This window comes from Anolis carolinensis, chromosome 2 (assembly GCF_035594765.1).
Source record: "Anolis carolinensis isolate JA03-04 chromosome 2, rAnoCar3.1.pri, whole genome shotgun sequence".
Lineage (NCBI taxonomy): Eukaryota > Metazoa > Chordata > Lepidosauria > Squamata > Dactyloidae > Anolis > Anolis carolinensis.
The window spans coordinates 195,882,270-195,907,221 of NC_085842.1; the positions used below are offsets into that span (position 1 = coordinate 195,882,270).

The window sequence follows — 24,952 nt, forward strand, 5'->3', positions numbered from 1 at the left end:
TAGTATGTTATATGCTCCAGCTACTTACATAGATAAATGATGCTGTTACTACTCTAACAAAAATAAGGTGAGATTTCTGATCAAACTGCTGCCCATGATGGCTATCGTTTCATGGAAGTATATGATCTAAAAGGGAACCATTTTCAACTTTTGAGCCAGGATGTGTGCCAGGATATTATTCTAGAGCAGTGGTTCTTAACCTGTGAGTCCCCAGATGTTTTGGCTTTCAACTCCCAGAAATATTAACAGCTGTTAAACTGCCTGGGATTTCTGGGAGCCGTAGGTCAAAATACCTGGGGACCCACAGGTTGAGAACCACTGTTCTAGAGTATGTGTCTCTATAGGATGAAAATTAACAAGTACATGTTATTTCTGCTTCTTGTTTTTTGATGCAGATTGTTTTTAAAAGAAAATTCTGGTTTATTGCCAATATCTTTGTCATAGTCTTTTTTCTCTGGGAGACTATGAAAGGTAACGACTGGTACTCATTTCTCTCTGTGGACCTTTCTGAGTCTTTAAAGAGCTTATTCTGCAGTCCAGCTATCCAACCTTTATTTTATGGCCTCTGGTTCATATTGTGGTAGGGGTTGACCTCATTTTTGTATGCATTTTGTTATCCTTAAGATTTTCTTGCAGTCACCAAATGCTGTTCTGTAGCCCTAATTTTCCATGTCCATTCATTTCCTGCAGGTCCTGGCAAGCCTGAGGAGCGTACGTAACAATTTCTCCATCCTGGCAAATGTGCCTACGCCAACATCTAATAAGTAAGTGTGTTGACCTGTTTCAAAACATACCTGAATGTGACTCTTTGGAGAATTTCTGTTGCCTGTTCTGCGCCAGTAATAGAAACAGTCCTTTTCTACCATGTCTTTAAGGTAGTTGGATTTTTAAAAAATCAGAAAGAAAGATAAATGAGATGCTCTCATTCCATTTCTTAAAGTCTGACAGGCTGCATGATACACCAAACCTGGGAAATATTCCTTTTTTTAGACTATGGTTCCCAGAATCCTCTCACCCAACAGGGTCCACTCAGGCATCCCCAAAGCTTTTCCTAAACCTTCTGCTAGATTCTGTTTAAGCTCTTTACTCCCCAACCTTTTCACTTAGGCAAAAGAAGAGTGAAGACTGTAAATCATATGTGTCCCACAGGTTGAATCCGGCCCTCTATGTCATTTTATGTGGCCCTCCAGATGCTGGGCTACAACTCCTGTATTCCTCATCCTTAGACATCATGACATCTGGAAGGCTGCAGTTTGTTTTTTCATGACAGTTTAGATTTAGATATAAAGCTTGTGACTACGATGTATGACTTTAAAATATCCTTTCATATTTCCCCAATCTCAAAGCCACAAGTGCTGATGGGTTGCAATTCCTATTGTCCCCAGTTCACATGGCGGATTATAAAAAAAGTTTGGAGTTGTCATTCTATAACATCTGGGGATTCAAACTGAATAAAAACTAAACAACACCAACTACCATGTAAAAAAGTTATAGTTGGTCTCTGTATCCATGGATTCTCTGTCCTTGGATTCAACGGCCCTTTAAAGGCAACCATAAAGAGGCTGATGGGGCCTTCAGTTAAAATGAGCTTGACATCCCTGCTGTAATAATAATAATTTATTTATTTGAACAGTCATATGACTATTTCAAAGTACAACACATAAAAACATGGCAGAAAGGAGGGGAGGACAACAGCTAACTTTCTGTTTGCAGTCAAAAGCTTATTTTCCTATTCTTCTTTCAGGAAATGTGCTCTCTTCTTGATAGCAATATTTGTGTTCTAAATGAATATTCATTTTGTGGGAAGCTAAAAACTTTGTGGCAGAAGACTTACCTATACTTGCTACGTCCAATTGTGCATAGATACCATGAGTGCATTGCATGAGCACTTGTTTTGCCCTAGGTCCTAGATCATTCTGAAATTGTAAAGGAAGGCCAGTTTTAGCCATCTCATTGTTTAGAGCCACTACCCATGATAACTTGTGGTCACGCTGGGCTTGCTCTTCTAGACATAGGCAAGGAAGTCTGCTGGAATTCATCCGATTTATTTTTGACCAGTAATTGAATTGTCTCATTAAAATTTGAACTTTTACTGGGAGCATTCCTAGCTCCGCCCTTACTACAGCCGTCAGCATTGTTCTAGAAAGGCCCAGGAGGATACGAAGCTGCTTAACTTGGAAAGCTTCAATTTTGGCGCAATTGATGTGCCCCCAAATTTCAGCTCCAAATATAAGTGTTGATATTATTTTTGTCTTGAAGACTTCCACGGTGGGTCTAATTGTGCCTGGGTATCTATGATGGTACAGCTTATAAATGGAACCTGCAGCTTTCGTCGCTCTTTGTATACTATGAGTAATGTGATTGGCCCAAGCACCGGATGATGAAAACGTAATGCCTAGATATTTGTAGCTATTACTTTGTTCCAGATATGCGCTATTCAGGGTCCAAGTGAACCATTTCCTGTTTTTTCCAAAGACCATGATTTTGGATTTGTCCTTGTTCATAGTGAGCAAATTTAGCTCGCAGTACAAATTGAATTTTGCAAGAGATCTTCTCAGTCCCACTGGAAATATTGCCATGATCATCAGTATAAAGAAAAATGTTGATAGTTCTGGTCAGAATTTTAGGGTCAGAGGATAATGTTTTCACAATGCCATTTATACACCTCTGCTGTAAATATACTCATTTCTCATGGCAGAAGGGGAGATTTTTTGCTCCCTTCAGCCAAGATGTTGAAATGCACCCTCCAGTCCAGAAGCCCCATCCATTTGCAAGACTCAGTTGAAGCAGAGCAATTATTGCCTTGACACCCCACTTCAAGGACCACCTGGAAGCATTTGCTACAAACTATTGTAAAAGAATGACAGTTGAATTGGATTATGGATGGGCAACATATTACCCATGGGCATTTGGGGGAGGGGCATTTTCTGATTTTTTTATGGAGCAAAGCAACTCTCCAAGGTACCCATTGTATCCCCCTGTGGTCTCACATTTTCCCATCCCTGGACTGGGTAAACATTCTACAAAAGGACTTTTATGATATCTACACTATGCATTGGGGAAGGCATTGGCACACCTTCGGGTCCAATCAATTTCCTGGTACCTTTAATATTTTTACCATTAAGTGTCTCCATGCCAAGAGCTCTAACCTTTATTACACATAGTTAGTCTTCACTCTTCTGGTATTTCATGTTTTGTTTCTAGGGTGCTCCAGCAAATGTGACTTATCTCTGGCTTCCATAAGCTCTAGCCTTTGTGGGCAGTGGGCAGGGATGATGGATACTGTAGTATAGAAACTAGTTGAGGGCATAGATTTCTACACATATATTACATCTTTATTAATTAAGAACATATAGCCTCTTGCAATGGTGCTGCATTCATGATGTTACAGTTGCATAAGCTTTCATAGACTCAGATGGAGCCCCCGGTGGCACAGTGAGTTAAACCCTTGTGCCGGCAGGACTGCTGACTGAAAGGTCGGCAGTTCGAATCTGAGAAGCAGGGTGAGCTCCTGTCTGTCAGCTCTAGCTCCCTATGAAGAGACATAAGAGAAGCCTCTCACAAGAATGATAAAACATCAAACATCCGGGCGTCCTCTAGGCAGTGTCCTTGCAGACGAACAATTCTCTCACACCAGAAGCGACTCGCAGTTTTTCAAGTTGCTCCTGACACAAAAAAAACTTCATCGGATTCTATGGTAGTTATTAACCTAGTTTAAAACTACTCGTATTTCTTTTAGATCTGTCTATTTTATACCACCCCTTTCTCTTATGTTCAAGGTGGCTTATAAAAATGGTGAAACGTAAAAGAAGCAACTAAAATCTGATAGGATAAAACTGAAAACATAATTAAACATGTAATCATATTTAATATCAATATAATATCAGCACTATTAATGTTTTATAAAAATATTTTAAAACGTAACAACAGAGATGGGATGAGCCCTGGGTTTTTTCTCCTGTCGTTAGTGGGGTTGCTCCGTTTTTTAATGACATATCAATGATTGTTGTTACTTCATTACTAATGATCTCAAATAGGGAGAACCTACTGCTCCCTCATTAATACATCCCCCTTGTCCCTTTCTTGCTTAAACACAGTCACACCTGATAGGAAAGGTTAGGGGTTAAGGTAAGTAGAGGCTCTGTTAGGTCACTAAAGGGCAGTTGACACCTGGAAAGCTTCTGTGTGGTGGGTCATTCAAAGCAACTTGGGTGGGATGGGAATTTGACCACAGACCTTTCATGACATATGTTCCAAGGGAGGTGCCAAATTTTCTGATCTTGTATTTTTTCCCTCTTTTCTGCCCACTTAGGCGGTCACCCATGGGTAGCCAGCCAACTGTTTGTAAAGCCACGCTCTCAGGTAATAGAAATTTGGTGTTTGAGAAACTGGACAGGCCCGGGGGAATAGAGTGTGGGGTGAAATGGAGAATAGTCAATCTTACAGACCTTGGAATAGATCTCAGGTTCAAACAAAATCTTAACATTGTGGTTGGTCTTGTATCCAGTATGCTGAATGTCTTTGTTATTATGTATGTTCACTTATCTTAAGATGAATATCTTGGGAGGGTTCCTGGGAAGATTTTTCTTCAGAGAGGGTTTGATCTTGCCTCCCTCTGGACTGAGAGTGTATCATGCCCAAAGTCACCGGATGGTTTTCCATGGCTGATGCATGGGCATTTTGCATTAAATTTTTGCAAGATATTTTGCATCAACATTTGGAAACTTCATACAACCTTGGGGAGGACTTCCATTGGTTTGGGGAGAAAAGAAAGAGTAGCATTCCAGCCTTTCCAAAGTTAGCTTGTCTTTTCTAGAAACTAAAGGAGTTGCAGTCCAATACATCTGATGGAGGAGGTTTGTGAACCATGTTACCTTCCAGATACTGTTGGATGCCACTCATCACGTTCTTCACCATTAGTTACCTTAGTTGTGGTTGTTGGGAGTTGCAGTCCAACATCATCTGGAGAGTGTCACGATTTCTACCCTTGCACATTACCCACAACTTTTACTTGTTGTACCATTTTCTGTATTTAGGTTTTGACTTCTGCTTCTATTACACTAAGTAACACAATTTTTGTTCCTGTGCTATAAATGTCATTTCCTAATTGGTTCTGTTGTAAAAACATGGGAAAAGTTGATTAAACTACAAAAACTTTGTTTTTGTGGAACAACCTGCAGCACATTTTGCTATAGTTTTTCAATGAATATCTCGGTAAGTCTCAACCAATTCAACATAATTTATGGCAGCCACAAAATGAAGTTTCTGGGATATAACAACTACTTTCAAAGTAAGTACCACACAATTAAATAGGAAATAGCATTTTCAAACCAGGAACAGAAAAATTCTCAAATTTTGTTACATAAATTACCCATTTGAATAATCTCTCCCAATTAAATCTAAGGTTGAGTATGTATGGTATTCAAGGCATTTCCTTCTGTCTCCCTCAATACCTCTGTTGGAACTCCACTGTTCCTTTTGACTTGCTTGCTTTGAAGAGCCTTAACAGCTCACAAGCAGCACTTTTTGAACTACAACTGTAAATAAATACAACTGGACTGTAAATAAATACAACTCACAGAATCCCTCAACCAGCATTCTCCAAATTGGCTTTCATGGGCTAGGGGTGATAAAGAGTTATGAGGCGTCCATGTAGATTTTGCATGGCAGTCTGCACCTTTCACTCTTTAAAAAACCCCTTTTGATTCCCCTTGCCAGCTTGTGATATGCATCTTCTAAAGCAGCGGTTCTCAACCTGTGGGACCCCAGATATTTTGGTCTTCAACTCCCAGAAATCCTAACAGCTGGTAAACTGGCTGGGATTTCTGGGAGTTGTAGGCCAAAACACATGGGAACCCACAGGTTGAGAACTGCTGCCTTAGAAGGTGCATATCACAAGCTGGCAAGGGGAATCAAAAGATTTTTTTTTAAGAGTGAAAGGTGCAGACTGCCATGCAAAATCTACATTGAGAACCACTGTTTTAGGGGAACCTGACCTTTGTACCCCTTTAGCAAGGTAGTTACTATGCTGTATGGATAGGCAAGGACAGAGGAATATAGCTGGTTGTGGTTGGAGAGCCTTGGGTTGTTACAAATGCTCAGAATGCCAGTTGGAGCTAATGTGTTGGCTTCTTCTATTACTACTTTTGCAGAAGAAACATACCAGCAGATGGCCAAAGAAACTTTGGAAGAACTGGACTGGTGCCTTGACCAGCTAGAAACCATACAGACCTACCGCTCTGTCAGTGAGATGGCTTCCAACAAGGTAGGGGCCAGCATTTGTCATAGCCACTTTGAGTCTCTGGGAGAGATAAAGCAAAGTATAAATAAATATAATAAATAAATCAGTAATAATATTAAACAGCTATGTTCCACCACAGCTTTTAGGGTGTTCTTTGATATCTGTCCACCAAACATTGGCCCACCGGTTACGGTGGGCCAATGGTGTTGCATATTACAAGCAGGACCTTCCCCATAATGATGCAGTGTGTTGTTGCTCACTGATTCATGCCCTCATCCATGATACTTCATCCCATTCCCCCTCACCCAGTTTTCCATCCTCCATCCCACCTCCAACACCTTGCCAGTATTCAGCAGCCTCTGAACTTACTCATTCCTCATGAAGTTGTTTCTGAGACCTTCCTTAAATAGATGAAGTGTTTCAAGTGGTGTGTTGGTTGTGCTTCGTTTTGCAATATTCAGAGTTTTGCTGTGTGGCCTGATACAGTATATGTGTAGAGATAAGGCTGTGTTGGCTGCATCAGCAGCAGAATGCTTTAAGCTATGAAAATTTGGACACTTTGGAGTTCATTCCATCCCTTGGAGTTTTATTCCCTGATTTGGAGAGAGTGGTGAATTTTTGTAACAGTGTATTGCTTTTTCTTATCTGGTCATTTCTCTCTCTTGTGCATGTATGGTTTCATTTTGGCTACATATACAACAATGCTCATAGCCTGAACATTGGGAATGTGGGGAATGGGATGGGGTGAAGATGACGATGCAGCCACCTAACTGCTCAAGACCTAGCTGCTCAAGATCTGAGATATAGATGATTTTGTAATGGATCCTTCATTATTTTTGGTTTTGATTTAGGACCAAGATGGGAGCAACTCTTAGGTGAAAATGACAGCCAGTTGGTGGAGCTGGCCACTCCCGTTGTCTGTTAATAGCTTTACAGCAAGCCACTTCTCCTAGAACCGATGAGAAAGAGACTTGAAAAATAGAACTATATTTATGAATTTGGTCTTTCAATTGCAAGATGATGCATTTCATTCTTACTTATGAAAATACAACATAATGTGGCCCCTTGGTATCCGCTGTGGCTTCATCCCAAGACTTTAGAGGATACCAAAATTAGTGGATGCTCAAGGCCTATTATATACAGTGGTATAATAAAATGGTAACCCTTATACAAAATGGCAAAATCAAGGTTTGCTTCTTGGGATTTTAAAACATATTTACAAGCTATCAATGGTTGAGTATGGATGCAGAATACATGGATACAGAGGTCTGGCTGTACATCCTGCTTTTGATGCTATATTTGTAAAGAGTGTCTGTGTCCATGAAATTGTCCATGACGTGATTGCCCAGGAGCATAAGATTTCTTTTGAAACTGCTGCTGATTTCTTCATTGCTGAGTGGTCAATTCTGGTTTAAAACAATGCGGAGCGGTGCTTTGTGGCAGGAGATGGGATAAAGCCTTAGAAGAGAACTAATGGGGCCTGGAGTTGAAAGCAGTATTGCATGGGATACATTCTGCAAGCAGCTGCAGGTGGGGCCTCCTGTATCATTTGAGGGCCGTGAATCCATTCTGTTAAGATTCACTGCCCTCAATCCCACCACCCTTGCTAGCTCAATTGGTGGGGACAAGAGACAGGGCCTTCTCAGTGGTGGACCCTCAGCTATGGGACTCCCTCCCCAGCAAAATCAGAACAGTCCCCTCGCTCCTGACCTTCAAGGAAGTAAAAACCTGGTTATGGGACCAAGCTTTTAACTAGCAAGTTAGTGCAATATGAGTAGATGGAATTGTGAAATGACTAATGAAACGGCCTTGGAGTTGACTCTGGATGACGTGATTTTAATAATTGTTTTAATATTGCTGCCGATTTTTGGTTTTAATGTATATGTTTATTTTTATTGTATGCATGTTTGTATATACATAGCATTAAATTGCTGCCTTTTTGTAAGGCCACTCTGAGCTCCCCTTTTGGGGTTAGAAGGATGGGATATAAATGTAGTAAATAAATAAATGGTCAGAACTGTAATGGAGCATTCAGGTGCTGAATTCAGGTGTTGGATAGGGTTCAGCACATGTAATAACTCCTACTAAGATTCAGAGTAAGTTCGCCACTTTGTGGATATGAAACCACCAGCCATCCTGCCTGAAGGGGGAAATTGCCTTGAATGTATTCAAATGAATGCTTTTCTGTTTGTCTTATGCCCTGCCATTGTAAGGTGATCATCCTATAATTACCCATGTTATCCACTTTAGCATACCTCTTTGGTTATTTTTCATTTATATTAGGTTTTAAAAAACATGAGGCTCTTTAAACCTTGTTGGGCGTAACTCCCATTATCCTTTACCACTGACTAAACTTACTAGTGTTGATGGAAATTGGAATCCAGCAAAGGCCAGAGGCCTGTAAGGCTGCCTGGCTTTGATCCATGTTTCATGGGACTGCTGGAAGTATCCATAGAGATCCCTGGCAGTCAGTCATCCAAACGCGAACCAGATCTCATCTGTTTATCTTCAACAAAATTGCTGCAGCTTTGAACTTTCTGTTATCCTCTGGAATTCTTTTCTCCTTCCCTCATCTCCCCATTTTTACTTTGTCCAAGTAGGTTTGCAACTACAACTTCGGGGTCACCTAAAAAGAGCTGAGGACAAGGAGGGGCAACATTTTGTCCATGGGCCTAGTGGAAGCACCACGATTGTATTGTTGTTGAGTGCCTTCTGTGGTGATCCAGTCATTGAGCTCTCTTGGGAAGATTTGCTTAGTCTTGGGCCATGGGTGAGGGATCTTTGGGACTCCATATGTTTTGGACTACAACTCCCATGAAACCTGGAATTTGTGGGCCAAAACACTAGGCAAACCAAATCTTACTGCAGCATTCAGGTTCACATTAGAGCATAGTGTTTCTGCAATTATTGTTTCTACAATAATTGAACAGTAACAACAGTACAGCAAAGGGCTATACTGTCATAAGGTCAATATATAAGTGTGATATTGGTTGTTGTGTGCCTTGAAGTCATTTCTGATTTACTGCAACTCTAAGGTGAACTATTATGAGATCTTCTTATTCATAGGAAGTGTGCCTTTGACTTCCTCTAAGCTGAGAGAGTGTGACTTCCCTAAGTTCACCCAGTAAGATTTCATATCTGAAAAGGGATTCGAACTCTGGTCTTGAGTCCTAGTCCAATGCCCAAACCACTGCAGCATGCATAGCTCTGCTGTAAGTGAGAGATGCTAAGGGAGGGAACATAGGAACAGTTTTTCTAAGCTTTCCTCTTGGGATAACATGAATTTCTAGCAGGGAAAAGGCATGGAAGATCAGAGTTAGGACAGCTTTGAGGAGCCATGTGGACTTGCTAATTAGAAAAATGAAGACCTCATTAAACCCCAATTACGTATCTCCCATGTCATCTGTTTTGTCCCTGCATCCAGGGCAGGAGTGACTGGTAGTGGTGTTATTGTTGTTGTTGTTTCAAGGCAGCTTACCAAATTAAGACAAATGCAGTTTTAAAAAATCACATCATACAAAAGGTAAAGTGTAATTAAATTACTAAAAATAGAAGCATATCAAACATTAACATTATAAAACAAATGTAATATAGAGAATGTAATACATTATGCAGAGTCCTTAGCTATGCTGTTAATATCAGATTGGGGGGGGGGTGTACATATGGCCTTCCAAATATTGTTGACCTGCAAATTGTAGCAGCCATAATTAGCATACTCGGTGGTGACAAATATTGGGAGTTGCAGCTGAAATAAGGCCACACAGTTCTAACTTCTTGTCTGCAGTTTCCAATATTATGCCGTAGTCTGGGTCTTGTAGACCCATTGGTGGGACTTGGAGAAAGATGTCTCTGCCCATGGTAAGAAGCCTCTTCTCTTTTGAAAGTAGCACACTTTTTACTCTCAGTTGAATCCTAACCAAAGGAAAAAGGCTAATGGATTATATCTATTTGAATCAGAAGCTTGGCTCTAAATTGGAAGAGACTCTCTGGCTGGGAGGGATCTAGCAATGTTGCCACTTCATATGGTTTGCCTCTGAGCCAGAGATTGGGAATATATATTTTTGGACTACAACTCCCAGCATAGCCAGTGAGGTGGTGGGGGATTCTGGGAGTGGAATCCACAAAACATTCCCAAGCTCACTGGTAAACCATTTCCTATAGCATCACTCCCCCTCTTTGAGGATGATAATACTGGCTAATATTTGCATGATGGTTGTAAGAATAGCTGAGTCCATGTGTTCTGAAGTGCTTTGAAATTCTGCTAAGTGCACTACAGTTCCTAAGCTTTATTATAACCATCAGGTAAGCCCTTCAGCCTGCTGTTTTTCAAGTGGCAGTTTTGCTGAGACAGGGCTCCTTATAATGTCTTCCTGAGCCTGGGCTGCAGTCTGTTGGGAAGATCTATTGCGTGGCTTTCGTTCAAGGAGTTTCCCTATAGGGCAGTCATTCATGCAAGAAAGATCTTCCTTGTGAAAGCCATTTCTATCACTCAGTCGCTCTTCTGACAGGTGCCCCTGGGTTCATCCACCTTTAATCCCCCCCAGTTAGGTGGAATTTCAACTCCCGGAAGCCCCCAAAATAAGGGATTGTGGGCACTGTAGTCCAGAAAGTCTGAGAGGCCAGAGTTTCCTCCCATTCTAGGTTTACGCAAACAGTTTCCTCTTAGTGAGTTGCTGTGAGTTTTCTGCGCTGTATGGCCATGTTCCAGAAGCATTCTCTCCTGACGTTGTGCCCACATCTGTGGCAGGCGTCCTCAGAAGTTGTGAGGTTTGTTGGAAACTAGGCAAGTGGGGTTTATATATCTGTGGAAAGTCTAGGGTGGGAAAAAGAACTCTTGTCTGCTTGAGGTAAGTGTGAATGTTGCCATTGGCCACCTTGATAATAGCCTCTTTCTTCTTATATAGCTTGAACCAACTTCTCTCTCCTTCCTCTTTTTTTCTTCTTCTGTCCTTCCTGACATTGAGAAATAAGTCCTGAGGAAAATGACCTCCTGTGGCTAAAAGGAGATATAGAGAAAGACCCTTTCTTGGGGATGAGTACCTTAAGCTGAGAAATATCACAGTGGAGTACAGCGAATGCAGGATTGTGTCCTGGGCTTTCTTGCTGTGCAGCCATGGATGTCAATGCAAAGTGACTTCCCCTGAGGATGACTTTCAGGCATCCTTTAGGAAATTGCAATGGGTCTATTTTGTTTCTCTTGCTCCCTCTGTGCACAGGGTGCAATTGCTGGAGTGGCACAATGTTCCTGCTTGCCCGTATTTAAAGACATTAAATCTCTGTAGATTTCTTTTCCTGGCTCCCCATGTACAGATTCATGCCTGTGTTTCACAGAGCCAGACATTTATTTCATGTTACTGCTGAAATAGGTCATGCTGCTCACCTTGAGTTCCGGATGTTGTTCGAAAAAAGAGGTTGTTTTTCCTTGAAGACCGTGAGCAAGAGAGCTGGCAAATGGGAATGCAAGGGAACAGATGGGTAACCTTTCTACCAGTCTCTTGTGAAGGGAAGGGAGGGAGACCAGATTTTGATCTGCTCTAAAGCATTTTGTGTAAGGAATGTGTTTGTGTGATTTTTGTTAATGGGTGTGTGAAACCCTGTTAAAGTGTATCATGTAGTGGAAAGTGAATTGCTGGTTCTGTGTGGGCCAAGGTGGTATGTTCTGATCCAGTGTTCCCTTTGTCCTATTTGAGCAAAGCGATGGCAGAACAAAATGCTCTTCTGGAGAACCTCTTGTTCCTACCTCTGTGCCCTTTAGTTTTTATGTGAGCACATCTGAAGCACAGAACCCTTTAAAGTTGTGGGGTTTTGTTTTGTTTTTAGAAAATCCAATAAAAAGCCATTGCAGTTAAAATAATATGAAGCTGCCCTAAGTGTGTGGTGTGAGAAAGTCCACAGCAGTTTTGACGCGTATTACCAGAATCTTAGATTTTGATCTTTGCAAAGATACAGAATGGGGGACGCCTGGCTAGACAGCAGTACATGTGAAAAAGATCTTGGAGTCCTTGTGGACAACAAGTTAAACATGAGCCAGCAGTGTGATGCGGCTGCTAAGAAAGCCAACGGGATTTTGGCCTGCATCAATAGGGGTATAGCATCTAGATCCAGGGAAGTCCTGCTCCCTCTCTATTCTGCCTTGGTCAGACCACACCTGGAATGCTGTGTCCAATTCTGGGCACCGCAGTTGAAGGGAGATGTTGACAAGCTGGAATGTGTCCAGAGGAGGGCAACTAAAATGATCAAAGGTCTGGAGAACAAGCCCTATGAGGAGAGGCTTAAAGAACTGGGCATGTTTAGCCTGCAGAAGAGAAGGCTGAGAGGAGACATGATAGCCATGTACAAATATGTGAAGGGAAGTCATAGGGAGGAGGGAGCAAACTTGTTTTCTGCTGCCCTGCAGACTAGGACACGGAACAATTCCTTCAAACTACAGGAAAGGAGATTCCACCTGAACATCAGGAAAAACTTCCTAACTGTGAGGGCTGTTCGGCAGTGGAACTCTCTGCCCCGGGCCGTGGTGGAGGCTCCTTCTTTGGAGGCTTTTAAGCAGAGGCTGGATGGCCATCTGTCGGGGGTGCTTTGAATGCGATTTCCTGCTTCTTGGCAGGGGGTTGGACTAGATGGCCCATGAGGTCTCTTCCAACTCTACTATTCTATGATTCTATGATGCAGGTGTAATAGAATGAACACGGCATGTGCAAACAGTGAGAGCCGAGGTGGCGCAATGGGTTAAAACCTTATTAACTGCTGACCTGAAGGTTGGGTTGCTGACCTAAAGCTTGCTGGTTCGAATTCGTGAGATGGCATGAGCTTCCACCTGTCAGCTCTAGCTTGCAGGGACATGAGAGGAGCCTCCCAGGAACATATCCAGACGCTCCCTGGGCAACATCTTTGTAGATGGTCAGTTCTTTCACACCAGAAGCAACTTGCAGTACGTTCTCAAGTTGTTTCTGACACGATTAAAAAACAGCCTAACAAAGTAGGCCATTGCTACAACAGTCACAACAATTTCCTTATCTAGCAAAGGACCCTGGGAATCAGACTTTATCTTGCCACCCCCCAGTATCTCTCCAATATCGATTTTACCAAAGTATATGCCCTTCTTAGTGCTAGAAATGATATTAATAACAAACCACGAAGGCCACTATTGGGTCAGTAATGATAATCAAACAGAATGGTGTGTCATTAGCATCTTCTTCTTCCCCTTTCTAGTTCAAAGACATGCCTTCCTCACTCCCAGAATAGAACATGTTTTAGAGATAGAGACAGAAAGCAATGGATATTCTGATTTGTAGCATTTTGCTCTCTGGTTCTTCGCCCCAGCCTGGTGTCTTGAGCCTGATGAGTGTAAAGGCGGTAAATAGGTAGTCAGGAGGCAACTCTCCAAATCTCTAGATTTGTTTCTTTTTGCCACATTTTGTCCTGCTCTGTGCAAAGTATATCACAGTCCGTTCATAAAGTCTTCAGCAACACAGCCATGCTTTTCAGCCCAGACAGCCTTCCTTCAGAGGTCTCCAGATTAATGTGGCCCTCCCTTCCTCCCCCCTGCCGTTCGCCTAAATTGTTCAGCGCTAGCTTGCTCTCCTTTTTGTGTACCTTTAGCCACCTCCTCTCTCCCGCCCCTTCGCACTCCTCCCTTCCACTCCCTCTCTCGCTCACTGATCGCCACCTGACATCATATCCCATCCACCCGGCACTGCAGTGGGAGAAACGCACACACACACATACACACACAACACACTTGGAGCCGGCAAGCTGTGGATGCAGCTGCAGCTGAGGCCATCCAAGGAGGTACCATCTCCGTGGTGACCGCTGCCCTCAAACACACGCCGGCTGGCTGAGAGAGGATGAGGACGTGCCTCTGAGCAATGCAGGTTCCGCCTTGTTAGCTGGATTGTCGCCATGTGGTACCCAGAAATGGCTGGGGATCTCCCGGCTGCTCCACCTGGATGAAGAGCCTGCCTCTGTGCAGGGACTCTGCTTGTGGCTGCCTCCTTCTTCTCTTTCTTCTCCTTCTCTCCTGGTTCTTCTCCTCCTTCTTGTCTTCCTTGCCTGCTGGACTTTTTCCTCTCACCCTCCCATCCACTGAAGATGTGACCAGAGAAGGAGGGGAAGAGGCACATACAAGGAACTGAGGCAGCAGGGGGGTGACAGTGGCGGCGGTGGCTGTGTTTTGCTCGTAGCCGGAGCAGCGCTGCACTGTGGGTAGTACTTCTCTCATCATCTGCAATACAGCCAGGGACGTGGGACTTTCTCAGGCTTTGGCCTATCTTGTACATCTCCCCAACAAGCAGCAGAGATGTGAGCGTCCTCGTGCAAGGGCTGGTTGGCCAGCAAGAGCCATGCCAGGCCCAAACCTGCTCATGGAAGGAACGACTTTGAGATATTAACCCACTCCTGCCCTGCTGATACCAAGAAAACCGGGGCACCTCGCAGCTGCCCTGGCTTGGAGAGAAGGAACACCACGTTGGTGGATAGATTTGAGAGCCTCTGCTGCCCACTGGCAGAGAACAGAAGATGCCCTTAGTGGATTTTTTCTGTGAGACCTGTGCGAAACCATGGCTGGTTGGCTGGTGGGACCAGGTAATCGAGATATACTCGTGGTGGGTGTGTTGGTGTGTAAAGAGGTGGGGAAGGATATATGAGCTTATTAATGGGCAATTCATGACCTCCCCCGACCACCTTCTTGGAGGTGACATCTTCTCTGATGACTTGGTAAGGCAGCTTAAGAGGTGGATCAAGAGACTGTTGAAGGAATCATGAAGTCAGCTGCATGCCTTATGTCGCCAGGAGTAGCTGGGGTTGCTTGGTTAGGTGACCCAATGCAAGCGAACAGAGCATTTTCACCTTTAATTGTTGTGTATAAGAGGGCATTTCATCTGCTGTAGTTTCCAGGGAAAGCCACCATTGTTGTACAATTAACAAAAGTACAGAAGGACTATACTTGTCTTGTGGCTTTCCTAAATACTGGTTGATGCAAGCATCCCAGTGTAGCATGGCATCCTGGCAAGGTCAGAAGCAGGCGTGACTAGTTTGGAAGCATTGTTTGCAACGATCCGATGCCAGGAATGTGGGGTGGTTTGCTTGCTGGAAAGAGCGGAGAAGGCCCGTGTCCTTCCTGGCCGCCTGCAATGTCACATTGGAGCAGCTTCCACTTCTGTATTGCCCATTCTCCCTGTGGCTAGATAGGCTTGCAGCCTCATTAACCCTCTCTGTCTCCAATCCGCAAGGATCAGAGAACAGGGTTCTCTTATAATGAGTTCTGCCTATATCCTAGCTATGTGTGGTCCAAATTTGTGGAAATTGTACATATTAAGCTGCTTGTAGAACAAACGTTGTGCAGCTAGAATGTGGGTTCTGGGGTTTTGCTTCATTGTGATCATGAGGAACTATTTTGAATTTTGTGATGTGGGGGTCATGATGGTGCTTATCTAGATATATGTAGCTGTGTGTATCAAAACTGATCTACTATTGCAACTATTAACAGCTATTAAGCCCTACACATATCTAGATAAGCACCATCATGGCCCTCACATGATTGTTTGTGGGTGTTTGGTGGATACAGCCTGTCCCGAAAGATTGTATGTTTTCAGAGTTGTGTACCAACTGTGCTTATAGAGGTCACAACCAATGCATTGCCTTTTATTCTATTTCCTTGATTAACTTAATTTTGTCAGTGGATATAAATTCCCTTTCACTCCGGGCCCTTCCACACAGCCCTATAACCCAAAATCTCAAGGCAGAAAATCCCACAATATCTGCTTTGAACTGGGTTATCTGTGTCCACACTGCCATATATTTCAGTTTAAAGCAGAAAATGTGGGATTTTATTCAGCTGTGTGGAAGGGGCCTCCAAAGTTTACTATGCTAGGTTTGTATCTTGGATTGACATGATCTGTGTGCATGCTGCTAACCTACACTTTATGTAGGCTTTCACAGGTTTCCGACTACCTGACTTAACCATAGACCTTGTGGGGCTGAATATCATTGTGTAGAGGTCAACATGGGAGCGGTGTTTTCTGTTCTAGGATGTCTGTATGCAGCACGTGTGCCTCAGCAGAACTGTGTGGGTGTCTAGGGTTATCTGTGGAGTTGTGTACACTTGTGTGGCTGTGCGGACTGTACAAGAGATTAGCTGGAAGGGTCCATCTGCAGGAGAGGGCTGTGTGCCAAAGTATATGTGGGTGTGTATTGTTATTATTGAGTATGATAGAAGTGTTTACTAAACCGTGTTTCTCCAAGGTGTGAGAATTAGTGGACATTACTCTTAGTATAACAGTCTGTTTATCTTTGCCAAAAGTTTACAAGAGCGGTCACATTGAATGGCCACAAGGCACTTAGATCTAAGAAGAAGAAAAGAATTGCCGAAACCTTCCAAATGCCTAAGCTCAAGCTGGGATTCAAGCCCTTTCCAACTGTCCACCAAAATATCCTTACCTTCACTAAGTGTTATGTATTCTCCTTTCCCTTCTTTTCATCGCTTTGTTAACAGGAGAAAAGGACAAAGAAAAGGTGGGGGAATCTTTGGTAGAACCAAGGTCAAAAAGTAGGGGATACCGACAGATTGAATACCTCCCAATACTATTAGATAAGTGGCATCCGTTCTGCTTTTGCCTTCAACAAGTATAGCCAGATTCATTTACTCACTCGTTGCATTCCTCTTAAACCACAATCATAAGGGGTTTGGGCCTTTCAGGAGAACCAGATCCTCCCCTCAGATTTTGTGCATCAAACTATGTGAGTCCTCTGGCTTCCTTTCAGAAAACATCTGGGTTTAAGGGGTGGGGGGAGAGGTTACTCCAGTATCACTTCATCTTGTGTTCCTATAGCAATCATGCTCAAATCATCCAAACGTACAGCAAAAGCTGACAAAATAGCACTTCCCATCATTCTTTGCTTCTCTGAGCATTTCATAAACAAGGTAGGTTGAGCTGTTTGGAGGTGATGGTGTTGTCAGCGTCGTCTGTGGAAATCCTGATTTCTTGTCTGGTGTTCTACTTTCTCTCAGCTCTGTATCAGAGTAACCATTTGGGAATGTGCCAGATTTTTCCACCCACTTTCAAGTCTTAGCACTCCAAAATTTTAGAAAGGCTCACTCTTAACTACTGAACGCTGGACACCAAGAGGGATGCAGCTGGTTCAAAACAAGATCTGGGCCATATGGATATATGTATGGTTTTAGGGCAGCTCATTGGCTACATGAAACTCATGAGACCCCAGTCTGCATCTCCCAAAATCCCCATATCACAAATATATTTTTCAGGCAGTATCCCTCCCCCCCCCCCCCACCCCGCCCCCAGAACCTCACAAATTGATCCCAAAACGCAATGATTTTTGTTCCCTACAACCCTCCTACAAATGCCCTACTTACTAGAGGACCAAATTGTAGGTATGGACCTTGTTGCTACATGCAAGACCAAAAACGTCTAAGAAATCAACCCAAGACAAAACAATAAATTAGGTGACATCACTTCTGTTGGCGCTGAGTCTCCCTCACCAATGGGGACATTCATTTGTCCTTTTGCCTATCTTCCTGGGACTCCAGGCCTTGTTGGGTTTGCCCTCCAAATCCCCTTCCTCCAGGCTCAGCAGCACCCCATCAGTTACTATCCTATTTATGCCAGCTTCCTTTTATGAAACTGGGCTTTCAAGTCTCTTCTCGGCAGGTGATTTGTGGCTTTTGACTTCTGCCCAATCCTGTATTTTTCTTCCCTTAATACAATGCATTGCTTCTTTTTAACTTTATCTTCCAGTGTACATTTGGACCTTTTTAGCAAACATGCAAACTTCCTTAATATTCCACATGCAAATTCAAACACAGTGCAGTCTTTGTACTGTCTCATGCTTTTGGGGAACTCTTCTGCTATTTACGCCTGTCAGTAGGTCAAGACATCCATCTGTCTTTGTGTGAGTCTTGGTTACTTGATTCCTTTCGTATTGAACTGGGTGTATTTGCTGGGATCCAAGTAGTAATGGATCTTTTAAGCATGAGTGGGCAAGATGGCACCCAAAGCCATATACAGAAATAAGGCTCTTTTCGAAGCTGCCAATGAACCCCTTTTTTCTTGTCGTAAAAGTCAAATTGTCTCTCTTGGCACACTCCAGAAACAGTGATTCACTTTTAAATGGGTTGCAGCCACTGTTTAACATAGCGTTTATCAATCTGGGGGTTGGGACCCCTGGGGGGTTGCGAGGGTGGTGTCAGAGGGGTCGCCAAAGACCAGTATTTTCTATTGATCATGGGGGTTCTATGTGGGAAGTTTGGCCCAATTCTATCATTGGTGGGGTTCAAGGTCTCTTTAATTGTAAGTGAACTATAAATCCCAGCAACTACAACTCCCAAATGTCAATGTCTGTTTTCCCCCAAACTCTACCAGTGTTCACATTTGTGCATATTGAGTATTTGTGCCAAGTTTGGCCCAGATCCATCATTGTTTGAATCCACAGTGCTCTCTGGATGTAGGAGAACTACAACTCCAAAACTCAACATCAATGCCCACCAAACCCTTCCAGTATTTTCTGTTGGTCATGGGAGTTCTATGTGCCAAGTTTCCACCAGTTCCATCATTGGTGGAGTTCAGAATGCTCTTTGATTGTAGGTGAACTATAAATCCCAGCAATTACAACTCCCAAATGACAAAATCAATCCCCCCCCCCAACCCCACCAGTATTCAAATTTGGATGTATCAGGTATTTGTGCCAAATTTTGTCCAGTGAATGAAAATACATCCTGCATATCAGATATTTACATTATGATTCATAACAGTAGCAAAATGACAGTTATGAAGTAGCAACAAAGAAATGTTATGGTTGGAGGTCACCACAACATGAGGAACTGTATTAAGGGGTTGTGGCATTAGGAAGGTTGAGAACCACTGGTTTAACTCAACAATACCCATTTTTCAAAATAAAACCTGGACTTATATCTCCTTCCAGTTCGGAGAAGGTTTTTTGAAGGGCATTTTTGGCAGCCCATTCAGGCAGCAGAGTGTCCCAGGAGCAGAAAAACAGCTTCCAGGACTGCTGAAGTTGCTTCATCTCCTACTTTACAGAAAGCAGATCCACTTTATTAGTGTTCTGGAAGAGTTCTCTGTTGGAAGGGTGTGTTTACCCTGTGTGTCTATGTGTGTTTCAGAGCAAGAAAGAGAGGAATAATGAAAGGAGAAAGCAGTTTTTAAAAAAATCAGGCAGAACATGACCCAACCAGTCTTGCATTTAAGCATTTTAGAGTTGGGGGGTGATGTATGGGAAGAGAGTAGCATGGTTACAGAGGACATATCTACTGTATACTCCTCTTAGCTTCTTATGAAACCAAAGGCTGCTGTACTTGAGCAAGGGTGGATGAAGGTTTCGAAGAAATAAAATTTGGGTACCTAGTTCACTGAACTGGCATCATCAGACAATCTCGCTATGTAGGTTTTTGGCTCTGAGAAGGTGAGAATTCCTGCATTCACATGCACTTTTCCATCTACGACTCAACATGATGGAGGCTTGGCAAAAGCTGAGCCCAGAGCACTCTTTTTTTCCTGATGGCTACTTGAGACTATGCCAGGAACACATATTGTTTCTTTTATCTGACACATCAGAGATGTGGAATCTATGAGACCTTTGCATCTCTTTCACACCATAGGCCGGTAAAAGCTAACGGTACAATTAATGTCTTTCAAATTAGGAGCTCTTGTGCGTAAAGAACAAATTACAAGGTGGCTGACCTGTGACCACAGCTCATTGTATTGGCAAATAAATCCAGGCTGATCATCTAATCTAACACCTTTGCTTTCAAACCGGACTCTGTACACTGAAAGCACTCCCAGGAAATGGCGAGCGGTTTTTAAGAGGCACATCTTTGGCAGTAAACTGTTTTGGTCGAGCTGCCCACCTCCAGATGGCTTTTATTTTGAGAAAGGAAGGTGGAAGCACATTTTCCTCCTGAATCATCCCCAGTCCAGGCAGAATGCAGCCTGAATAGGGAGTCTTTCCCTTTCCATGTGTTTAGGAATTTCAGCTACCAGAAGCACCAGAGACAGTACTGGAAATAATAAAGGATTGTGCGAGTTGTAGTTTAAAGGAGGAGGGCTACCCTGATCTACCCCTTAAAGGCCCTGCTGCAAGTCCAGGTGCTAATAGTGTTCTTCCCCCAGATGGTTTTCTGTGGGAAAAGAGGGGAAATATGTGATTTAGCTCAAATTATCCTGTATGCAGACCCAACAGTTACGGGGAAGCTGGAAGTTGCAGTCCAACAACATGAAGAGGGCAACATAATTCCTACCCCTTGCTGTAGAACAGTGGTTCCCAATCTGTGGTCCACAAGAAATAAAATATGGTCCTTGGCCTCACCCTTAAAAAAGGTAAAGGTTTCCCCTGACGTTAAGTCCAGTCGTGTCCGACTCTGGGGTTTGGTGCTCATCTCCATTTCTAAGCCGAAGAGCCGACATTGTCCATAGAATCCTCCAAGGTCATGTGGCCGGCATGACTGCATGGAATGCTGTTACCTTCCCGCCGGAGCGGTACCTATTGATCTACCCACATTTGCATGTTTTCGAACTGCTAGGTTGGCAGAAGCTGGAGCTAACAGTGGGCGCTCACTCCGCTCCCCGGATTTGAACCTGGGACCTTTCGGTCTACAAGTTCAGCAGCTCAGCACTATAGCACACTGAGCTACCGGAGGCCTCACCCTAACTATTATAGATAACAACACAGACCAACCCAAAAAAAATTTTTCTTGGTGTCTTCAATTTTAGGCCTGTTCCTAGGGTTATTTGGTGTGCTAATTCAGAAAACTGGATTGGATAGACCACATCAGCTCTAGATTATTAAATATGGTTTTCTGTGAGCGAGCAGATGGCAACTACTGGATGGCATGTCTTTTGTATCAGAAACTAGAGCTGATGTGGTATATCCAATGCAATTTTCTGAATCAGCATCCCAAATAACAACCGAATCTAAAGTTGAACAAAAACTGATTTGTAACCTTTTTGGTACTAATGTTGGAGAGTGGTCCCTGGTGAAAGTGGTCCCTGGTAAAAAAAAAAAGTTTGGGAAACACTGCTGTAGACTCTTTTAAGGTGGCACAGTAATTCTTCGAATAATGTAATAATAATTATGCACATGCATGTGCATCACTGGTGGTGCAGCGGATTAAACTGCTGAGCTGCTGAATTTGCTCACCGAAAGGTCAGAGGTTCGAATCTGAGGAGCGGAGTGAATTCCCACTGTTAGCCCCTTTTTCTGCCAACCTAGCAGTTCAAAAACATGCAAATGTGAGTAGAGCAATAGGTACTACTCCAACGGGAAGGTAGCAGCACTCCATGCAGTCATGCCGGCCACATGACCTTGGAGGTGTCTATGGACAATGCTGGCTCTTTAGCTTAGAAATGGAGATGAGCACCAACCCCCAGAGTTGGACACGACTAGACTTAATGTAAGGGGAAAACCTTTACCTTTACCTTCAGTGTCTTCTGTTGCTGAACCAATGGTATTTACTAATATTTAATTTCTAGACCTTTTGTAAGGCCAGAAATACATTATTCTTCCTTGTTTGCTGTTTCTGACCCCAAAATATTACATCTGAATAGAGAACTTCTATCTCAGGGATATCTCATTTGATCAGTCTGGGGTACCGTATATTGGGCATCTGGACATTGTGATTCATGCTCTAATTGTTGTCTTTTGAAGTACTGGACTGTGGTGCCTTAGTGTTAGGTTCACTTATTGTGACACAGTGCTAGTGGCATAATACATGGCATGACTCCCCTGCTATACACACACACACACACAAGTGTTGTGATCATAAGTGACACTCCACCTCCAAAGAGATGCTTGCATCTAAAGTATAAGGCAAAACAGATGAGTGCGGAAATGCCTCATCAAATTTATGACTATATTATGCAGTCATTCAAGAAGGCAACTAGTGTTTACGGAAGGCTTGGATTTGAGACTTCAAGGGACTTTCCGAGATGAAACTGAAATCCTTTCTTATGCTTCACTCTTCCTGAGACTTCCTGATATATAAGCATCATTACAAATTCCTTCTGTGCAGGCTAAATGCTTCCCCTTCTTGTGCATCGGAGCACCCATAACGTAACCTTAAAATGGGGAAGGTAGTAGTAGTTAGTCAGATATAACATATTAGTAATAACTCCATTAATTGGAGATAACGAATTGGTTCATTGTTTTGGAGTCAGGAGCATTTGTCCGTTCTTGAAATAAGAAGGATATGCTTTGAATTTTCTATCTGCTTAGCTCTATGAGGGCTCAGGTCCAAGTGTGTTTACTCAGAAATCTCATTGACTTCAGTAGGATTTACTCCTTGGAAAATGTGTTTTAAGGTTGCCAGCTGGTTTGTCTTCCTGTAGTTTGACATTGTTGTGGTTTATGCCCCTAGTTGATGGGGTGCGCTATCCATGTTCATCTTCCTTTTCTCTATATTTGTGAAACAGTTGCTGAAATCATTTTTTTTATTTCTAATTTTGTGGTAAACATGTGTAGTTCTTTAAACCTTTCCTGGTTGGAATTGCCTTTTGAGTCCTTTCCAGCTTGTCCATAATCTTCCCAAATGGTTTGTCCACTGGGTTTGCCGACCATGGGCAGGTTGCCTTCTCTCAACCTCAAAAGAAGGCAAGGCAAACCTCCTCTGAAGCCATTTTCCCTAGAAAACTCTGCAATAGGTTCCCATAGGTCAGAAACAAATTGAAGGCACACAACAGCAGTAAGAAAACACTTTGGGACTTTCCTGAAAAGTCATTTCAGAAAGCGCCGAGGGCAAAGAATAATTATTTAAAATTCTCTTCTGCAAAAGAAAGATCTTCCTTCATGTAATGCAGGGCTGGAGAAACTTCTACCCGTGAGCACACATGCAAAATAGTGAATGAAAATTGCCTACAATGACAGAGGCCCCATCTACACTGTCATATAATGCATTTTGAGCTGCATTATCATCGTCAGTGCAGACTCACGTAATGCCGATTGAACTGAACTGAACTGGATTATTTGTGTCTACAGTACCATATAATCCAGTCAATGTAGTTAATCTACATTCTGAAACTGCATTATATGGCAGTGTAGATGGAGCCTAAGATCTTAGGATCTTGCAGAAGTGCCAAGTAGTGAAACTAATTCCTTGAATGTGGGTAAACAACCAAAACACCAGAAAAAATGACAATTGACCATACTTTTAGCTTTGCTTTTTCAGCTGATATTTGGCTGTGTTGGAGAGTAGAAGAGCCTGCCACAAGGGCTAACATTTGCCCCCATGCTTTTTACATATCCCCAACCTTGATGTAGTGGGAAAGGTTTGGGCAAACCCTGTTCTCTGTATTGAGATTTGTGTGTGTTCAGGAAGCTTTCACATTCAGTTCTGATGAATACGTACATAAACCAGCCCCAGCTGCCTCGTGTTCAGTTTGTTATCAACTTGCTCTTATCGGAAGTGTTGCTCCCTCACCCGATTCCCTTCTTAAGATGGGTACATGTTGTTTTTCATTCTTATGTGAAACACATTATGGTGTCCTTGAAGAAGTTGGCTTGTTACTACAGTGTGCCCTTCTTTCTAGTTTTTAAGATCTTCTTTAGCTGTCCTCTAGACTGCTTGGACTCCCTCACTGTTTTGCATTTTCCACGGTTTTGTAGTTCTGTTGCTAAATAAAGATACTAAACCTTGTTCCATTTTGACCCAGGTCCTTGTGCCATTTTTCTTGCACATTCACTTTATAAACCTTTCTTCCAGTCCTTATCTCCTAAATGTTCTGGCCATGCTACCATGCCAGATTATGTTCCAAAAGCTTTGCTCAAATATATGGTATCATTGGGATTCCTCTTTTGTGGAATCAGTACATTTTGCCAAGACAGAAATCTAGGTCAGTTTGGGATTCGTTCTTTTTCAAATCACATTGATTGCTAATACTTCATTTTCAGATACAGGAAAGTTAATAGAAAGAGGTAATGCATTTAGTTGAATCATTAATAACCTAAAACAAGTTTATGTTCAATTGCCATGTCAATTTAGGTTAAACGGCTACATTTAAAGGCTTACCAAGAAGGATGCTGAAAAATACAAACCATATTTTTGTAGTTGCTGTGAGTTTTTCGGGCTGTATGGCCATATCCGGAAGCATTCTCTCCTGACATTTTGCCCACATCTATTGCAGGCATCATCAGAGGTTGTGCGGTCTGTTGGAAACTAGTCAAGTGGGGTTTATTTATCTGTGGAATGATGTCCAGGGTGGGAGAAATAACTTATCTGTCGGAGGCGTGTGAATGTTGCAATTGGCCACCTTGATTTGCACTGAATGGCCTTTTAGCTTCAAAGCCTGGTTGCTTCCTTCCTTCCTTTGTTGAGAGGTGTTAGCTGGCCCTGATTGATTATTGTCTGGAGTACCCCTGTTTTCTGAGTGTTGTTCTTTATTTAGAGTTTTTTAAATACTGGGAGCCAGATTTTGTTCATTTTCATATTTTTGTAGTCCAACCCGCCACCCAATTTCACAGTTTTGAACATTGGAGAAAAAGAAACAGATGCCTGAATTTTTGAAAATCCCATTTCTCAACAACCCTATCAAAACCTTGCTCTCCTTTTCTCCCTCTTTTATATTCTGATTTCCTTACCCTCTTTTCACATACTTGTTCTTGCATGCATTCCAGCAACTCCAAGGGGTAAGAGCATTCAAATGTAACACATGATGAACTAACTGCCTTTACATGTTTGATCTATAACACAGA

General features: G+C 42.7%; 1 protein-coding gene across 6 annotated transcripts in view; it reads left to right on the forward strand.

Annotated features, from left to right (window-relative positions):
- The window catches only part of pde4a (phosphodiesterase 4A), a 588,039-nt gene that overhangs the window by 513,706 nt on the left and 49,381 nt on the right, over window positions 1–24,952 (forward strand). For 5 of the 6 annotated variants that reach the window (XM_062974138.1, XM_062974137.1, XM_062974139.1 and 2 more), the window contains 3 exons: window positions 691–764; window positions 4,313–4,362; window positions 6,153–6,265. In XM_062974138.1, the coding sequence (XP_062830208.1) occupies window positions 691–764; window positions 4,313–4,362; window positions 6,153–6,265 (237 nt within the window). Of the gene's footprint in view, window positions 1–690; window positions 765–4,312; window positions 4,363–6,152; window positions 6,266–12,937; window positions 14,822–24,952 lie in introns of those variants that run through there. The other variant, XM_062974142.1, reaches the window with a different exon arrangement.